The 6,709-nt window shown below is 50.0% G+C and overlaps 1 protein-coding gene across 1 annotated transcript; it reads right to left on the bottom strand.

Annotated features, from left to right (window-relative positions):
* Positions 1-1,964: 1,964 nt before the first annotated feature.
* LOC138176349 (transcription factor RelB-like) lies at positions 1,965-5,194 on the bottom strand (the record flags this gene model as incomplete). The annotated part of the gene is made up of 4 exons (XM_069107157.1): positions 1,965-2,320; positions 3,201-3,269; positions 4,468-4,683; positions 5,090-5,194. Coding segments are annotated over 4 exons (503 nt in total), but the record flags the coding sequence as incomplete, so codon positions are not given.
* Between the last annotated feature and the right edge of the window lie 1,515 nt (positions 5,195-6,709).

Raw genomic sequence — 6,709 nt, 5'->3', positions numbered from 1 at the left:
ACCATAGTGCATGGAGTGTGGGGCCTGGAGTCAGAAAGAATCACCTTCTTGAGTTCAAATCCAACCTCAAATGCTTACAATTGTGTGACCTTGGGCAAGTCACCTGACCCTGTTTGCCTCAGTTTCCTCATCTGTCCAATGAGCTGGAGAAGGAAACGACAAACTAGCCTAGTATCTCTGCCAAGAAAACCCCGGATGGGATCATAAAGAGTCAGATATGCCTGACAAACAATTAAACAACAAAATGTTGCTCAGATATGCAAAAAATAAAATGAGAACACAGCCAGCAAACCATGGACTTCAATTCTAGTAAAAACCTGAGGACATTATCAAAGGGATGGTATGTGAACATTTAGAAAAGAAAACAGTGATTGCAAAGAACAAGCATGGCTTTATCAGGAACAGGCTGTGAACTGATACAATGTAAAAATGGAAGAACTAGAAGGACAATAAACATGATTGCAACAATGTAAATGGAGAGGACACTGAGAGCAGCCAGGTGGCCCAATGGATAGAGCCACGAGTCAGAGAGACCTGAGTTCGAATGCAGTCTCAAACACTTGCTGGCTACGTGACCGAGGCCACTTGACCTCTATCTATAAAATGGAAACAATAACAGCACCTGCCTCACAGGGCTGTCCTGAGGATCAAATGAGATGACGTTTGTAAAACACTCAGCGTGGTGCCTGGCACATAATAGGCACTGTCTAAAAACCTATTCCCTTCCCTTCCCCCTCCACTCTCCTGCCTGGTTACCCACCTCCCCACCCCCACCCCCTCCCGGCAAGTCATTGAAACCCCCAGCGCTGCCCAGAGGACCATGGTGCCCTTCAGTTTTCATTCACAGCTATCTGCCTTTTGCTTCCATTTTCTGTCTCTCTTTAACCCTGAGTGTCAGAGGGCTCTCTGGGGCACTGAGGGGATCAGTGACTTGCCTGGAGTCACACAAACTTTAAGTATAGCAGGCAGGACTTGAAACCGTGACCAACTGAGTCAGGAACCACAAGGGTTAGACACAAAGCCCACTGCCTGCAGTTCAGCAACCCTCATTACTATTTGAGATTGATGGCCTTGGAGCCAGGAAGGTCTCGATTCAAGTCTTGACTCTGATACATCTTGAGTGAGACCCTTAGCTTCTGACGGGCCCCTAGCCAACCTTCAAAACACTAAATTTCATAACAGTGACTATTCCCCAGTGGGGTGGAGGATTCTTCCATACTGGGAGTTCCCAAATTCAATGAAAGACCAAAGGAGGTGTCTGTACATATAAATACACATACACGTTCATCCTTCATACTTATTGGGAAGAAAGAGAGAGAGGGAGAATAAAGAGTTGGGAGGTCTTTGATATTCTTGATATAAAACCTTTCGATTCATTCTAGTTCTTTTGTTCCTCCAGATGAATCTTGTTATGATTTTGTCTAGCTGCATTAGGTACCCCCTTGCTGGTCTGATTAGTATAGCACTAAACTTGTAAATTAATTTATGTAGTATCAGCATTTTTATCATATTGATATGTCCCAACCATGTGCACTGAACATGTTATTTAAGTTGTTCTCTATTTCCTCAAATAGCACTCTGTAAATATTCCTCTACAGGGGCTGAATGTCCTTTGGCAGACTGACTCCTAGATAAGATATGTGGCATTTTTGTGGCTATTTTGATTGGTTCTTCCTTTACTAGCATCACTTCTGAGATATCCTTCCATCTACTCTCTGTATCTTGTATGGATCCAGTTCTGTACTTCTCCCATTAGAATGTGAGCTTCTAGAGGGGCAGGGATCATGTTTTTACCTTTTGCTTGTCTCCTCAGCTGTCGGCATGGTGCCCTGTACATAGTAAGCACTTAATAAATGCTTGCTACCTTGACACATTTGCCTCCTGAGTTTTGTCACTGTTACCTGGAAACGCTGTCAAAATCAGTGGGCTTTTTTTCTATTCTGCTACTGTCCTGAAGCTAGCCATTGCCTCAGTTAGGCTGGGATTGGCATTACTGGGCTATAAATTAGTACAAGCTGGAACAGGAGGTTAAACTCTTTTCCCTCTCTGTGCCTCAGTTTCCTCCTGAAACTGATGGAACTGATAAGCCCTGAGATGGGTGAGGTATAGAAAGTGTTTTGCAAAGCCCAAGGGAGGTCGCCATGAGTGGCTGGGGCAGGGTAGGATGACCCTCTGGCCCTAGCCTCACCCTGGAGGGGCCAAGGACTCTAACTGACCCCTCCCCCGCATCCCTCAGACTCACCGGCACTAGATGTGGGACTGAAATGATCCAAATAGCCCAGCTTCTTTTTTCGACGTTTGCTCTCAATGCCATGGGGGTCTGCAGGAGGAATCAGCACCGCCATCACCAATCATGATAATAAAAGCAGCAGCAGCTCCCATTCCCTGGGTACTTTACCATTTGGAAAGCTCTTTCCCCCCAGAACCCCACAAATAAGGCCATGGGACTACTATTAATTTATTCCATTTGATAGAGAAGGAAACCGAGGCTCAGAATCCTGAAGTCCGCCACCAACAGTTTTGCTACTAAACACCAAGTTTTCCAGTTCTCTGGTCCTTTAAGGCTAGGAAGGCAACTCTCCTCCCAAGCATCCCAGGAGGTAGGCAGAAAAAGTACGACCAGTCCCAGGAGACCTGGGTTTGAATTGCTGCTTCCTTGCTTAATAGCTAGGGGACCGAGGGCAAGCCTTCCCTCTCTGGGCTCCAATATCCCTTGTGTGGAAAATGCAGCAGTTAGATCAGCTCTTGTCTAAAAGCCCTTCTGTTCTGAATTCCCTCATGCTCCTGCTCTACTTTACAAATGAGGAAACTGAGGCTCAGATAGGTACCAAGCACTACGCTCTGCATACAAGTTGGTTTTTAGTGCCTACTGCGGGGAAATGAACTTCCCAGCAAGCAGAACGTTGTCTAGGTGCAATGTGCTGACAGGTGGGAGTGAGCTCCTGGGCACTGGAAGGTTCCAAGCTGAAGGCTCCCCAAGGTCACCCATCAATCTAAGCAGCAGAGTTAGGATCAGGATGGGGTTTCCTGACTCTAGGGTCCCAATCCTGACGTGGGAATCCCAGATGAGGGTTGGAAGGCCCAGGCCAGAATGTGTGTGTCTGTCTGGGCAACCACTCCCTCTCAGGGGATGGCTATTTTGTGGCAGGAAGATGGAGGAAGGGAGGGGGCCACAGCAGAGGTGGTGAAGAAGTCCCCACCTGAACTGCTTAGTTCTCCCAGGACATCCGGCATCCCTCGCTTTCTCTTCTTGTCCACACCATAGCTGTCTGTGGGAGGAAGAGACAAAGCTAGGAGCTAGAAGGGCTGGAGCAAGATGCTGGGCTAGGGCTGGGTTCAACCTGGCAGCCCCAAAAAGCTAACGTGAGGGTTGGCTGAATGAATCCAAGAACAATGTTCAGAAACAGGGAGGGGGTGGTACGAGGAGCATCTCTCCCCACTGAGTCCCACCTGGAAGCTGGGAGTTCTGGCCACTAAAGGGTAAGGATAATGCAGGATGGGACCCATCATATGAATCCAAAAATCACAGAATCTGAGAACTGGGAGGATCCCTCAAAGAAAGGGGTCTGAGAATCAGTGGAAGGAAGTAGGGCTGCTCAGCCTGCAGGAGGCTGGAGAACTTGAACAAGAGTCTTCTAGGAAAGGCTGGAGGAGTTTGGGATGGGGAGAGTGGTGGGATGGCTGCTCAGGGAGATGAGCTGGGCTGCTGTCCACTCTAACATTCCGTGGTTCTGCCACAGGCTGAAGCTTGTAAGGCTTCGGGGAGAGGACCGAAGATCATGGGACACGAGGCGTGCTGAGGAACTGAGGGTGATTAGCCCAGAGAAGGGGAAGGGGAGGAGGGGCAGACATAGCCTGTGCCCTCCTCTGTTTGAAGGGTCATCGTGCCATGTAGAAGGGGAATTAGTTTTGTTCTCCTTGGCCCCAGAAGGGAGAACCTAAGAGCCAGTGTGTGTGTGTGTGGGGGGGGGAAGTTACAAGAAAGCAGATTTCAACTCACTGTATAGACTAGTCAGAGGACGTGTGACCTAGGTGATGGGGAGCCGACCTTGGGGCTAGGAAGATGGTCAGGGCCGGCCTTTCAATACATCCTGGTTGTGTGACCTTAACGATTACCCATCACTCCCATGTTTGAGGCAACACCCTAAGACTAGACCTTACAGAGACCCAGTGCCAAGCACTATGCCCTGGGCACAAGCTGGTCCTTAGTGTCTGCTGAGAGGAAATGAGCCTCCAAAGAGAGGCTGCCTTAGGAAGGAGTGAGCTCCCCATCACTGAAAGGTACCAAAAAGAAGAATGATGAGTGCTGTTGAGGATTCAACAGAGGAGGCTTTACTGGGCAGGTGAGGCCTCAGCTGGCCTTGGGGATAGGGCCCAAGGGAGGGATGTGGGAGGCAGGTGGAAAGGCAAGGGAGGAGCTGAAGGCTATAGGGAACAAAGCCAGGTGGAGCAGGGGGATGGAGTTACCGTGGTCAAGGGGCAGATACGTGAAGGGCAGGGGCTCACTGCACACGCCATCGGTAAGTCTCTGTAAGAACACATTGACGGTGACTGGCTCAGGGATAGACAAATCCTCGTAGGGTGGAGTCTTGAACACTATGGCGATCTGCCTGTGCACGTCGGCCTGGGAAAAGTCGGCCCGGCCTTCCCAGGAGGCTGTGCTGAACACCACAGAGATGTCCTCTGGTGGGGAGGGAGGGAAAGTGATGGAGAGGAAGGGCGAGCCAGGAGCAGTGCTCCCCCTCCCCAGGGCCTCTAGCTAGGTGGGCCCCCCCCTCCACCCTCATCACACTCACAATCCTTGCTCTGACTTCCGCCACTGACTAGATGTGGCTTTGAACAGTCTGCCCTGGCTCAGTCTTGTTGTTCTCAGGACTAGACACTCTGTGAGGCTCCTTCCCACACTAGGATTCTGGGAGTCTAAAGCTCGAGAATACCATGAGCCTGAGTTCCTTCCCACTCTAGAATCCGGCGTGTCCAGCACTCTGAATCCTAGGGTTCTCTTCTCGAGCGGCTCCTCAGTCGCCCTCTGACCCCATCCTGGTCTCACCTCCGTTCACCTCTCCCACTCTGGGGACCCGCCCCTCACCTTTCTGCACCTTGTCACACAGCAGGTACAACTCCTCTCCTCCTGTGCAGGGACCGCTCTCCTTGTTGATCCGGCAGATTCTCAACTCTGATGTGTTTGTTGACTCTGGAGGGAGGAAAAAGGGGAGAGGCAGCCAGTGAATTCAGTGACTAAGCCGCCTCTATCCCGAAGAGGAAGAGGAGCCTGGTCCTCTGCTCTGAGAAGCCATGGGCTGAATCCTCTGGGGACCTGAGGTCCACATGACCAATTCCTTTCATGAATGATGGCTAGCATTTGCATAGCACTAAAACACTTTCCAAATTTTATCTCTTTGATGCTCACACCAACCCTGGGAGGCAGGTATTGTATTATCCCCATTTTACAGTTGGGTAAACAGAGGCACAGGGCAGTTTAGTGATTTGCCCAGGATCACATGGCTGATAAGTATCCAAGGCCAGATTTGAACTCAGGTCTTCCTGCCTTCTGGCCCAGGGTACCATTCACTGCATCACTTAGCTGCCTTCCAGTTCCCTAATAATTCACTCTGCATCCACTAAGCACCTCATACAATGTGTACAAGATACTGTCTTAGACCAAGTATGTCCTAGATCCTGTATGGGGTTCAGAGGGTCCAGGGAGTCCAGCAAGGGAAGAGAGATTAAGAGGCTTGATCAGGGAGGATAATTTATTGAGAAACCTGGGAACATCAACAGCACCCCTAAATCACGACAGGAGCTTAGAGAGAGAGGGGCCTCCTCTGGGAACTGAGGGAGGCCCAGAGAGCCTCCAAGAGGAAGACAGTATCTGAACCTTCTGGGAGAAAGGAGGAGAGGAAGTGGGGAGGGTTGCCCAGGCATGGGACTGCCCAAGATGGGAAAGGAAGACCCTGATGTCTATGGAGATAGGAAAGAAGGGAGGGCCAGGAGGGAGAGAAAGGAAGATGTGTGGGGGGACAGAAAGGTAAGGTCTGGAATGCTACTCCTAGAGACTCCACAGGTGGGCCAGGGAAGATGACTAAGAAGGGTGGGAGAAGCGTCTGTGCAAAGGCTGAGGCAGGGGTACAATGGTCTGGGCAGGGGGAGCCAGAGGCAGGGTCCAGAGTCTAGGCAAGAAGAAAGGAAACTGAGGCAGAAAAGAGCCACAGGCTTGGAGAGAGCCACACAGCTGTCACCTCTCAGAGAAAGCTTTGGATTTAGAGTAAGAAAAGCTGAGTTAAAATCCTGATACTGACTGGGGGGGGGGGCAGAAGGGGAAAAGCCACTATTAAGCACCTACTGTATGCAAGGCATGGTGCTCAGCGCTATACAGGCTCCTCTGATCCTCACAACAACCTGGGAGCACAGCATTATTGTTCTCCCCATTTTAAAGTTGAAGAGACTGAGGAAAAGAGATTAAGTGACTCATCCAGGGTCACACAGGTAGTAAAGTGTCTGAGATCTTCCTAACTTCAGGCCTTATAAAAATGCACACACCTAGAGGCCTCAGAACTAGGTGTCTTACATTGGGCAACACAAAGAATCTCTCTGGACTTATTAATCCCCCCTTTTTTTTTAATAAAATCAGCCACCAAGATTGCTGCCAGCCCTGACATTCTCTGTTCTCAGGCCCCTCCCAGCCCTGACATTCCCTGTTCTCAGGCCC

Source organism: Petaurus breviceps, unplaced genomic scaffold, assembly GCF_028583685.1.
Source record: "Petaurus breviceps papuanus isolate PSGF00001 unplaced genomic scaffold, PetGlider_PUasm1.0 87041, whole genome shotgun sequence".
Classification (NCBI taxonomy): Eukaryota; Metazoa; Chordata; class Mammalia; order Diprotodontia; family Petauridae; genus Petaurus; species Petaurus breviceps.
The sequence above is the reverse complement of the archived record's forward strand: the minus strand, read 5'-3'. Positions and strand labels throughout refer to the sequence as shown.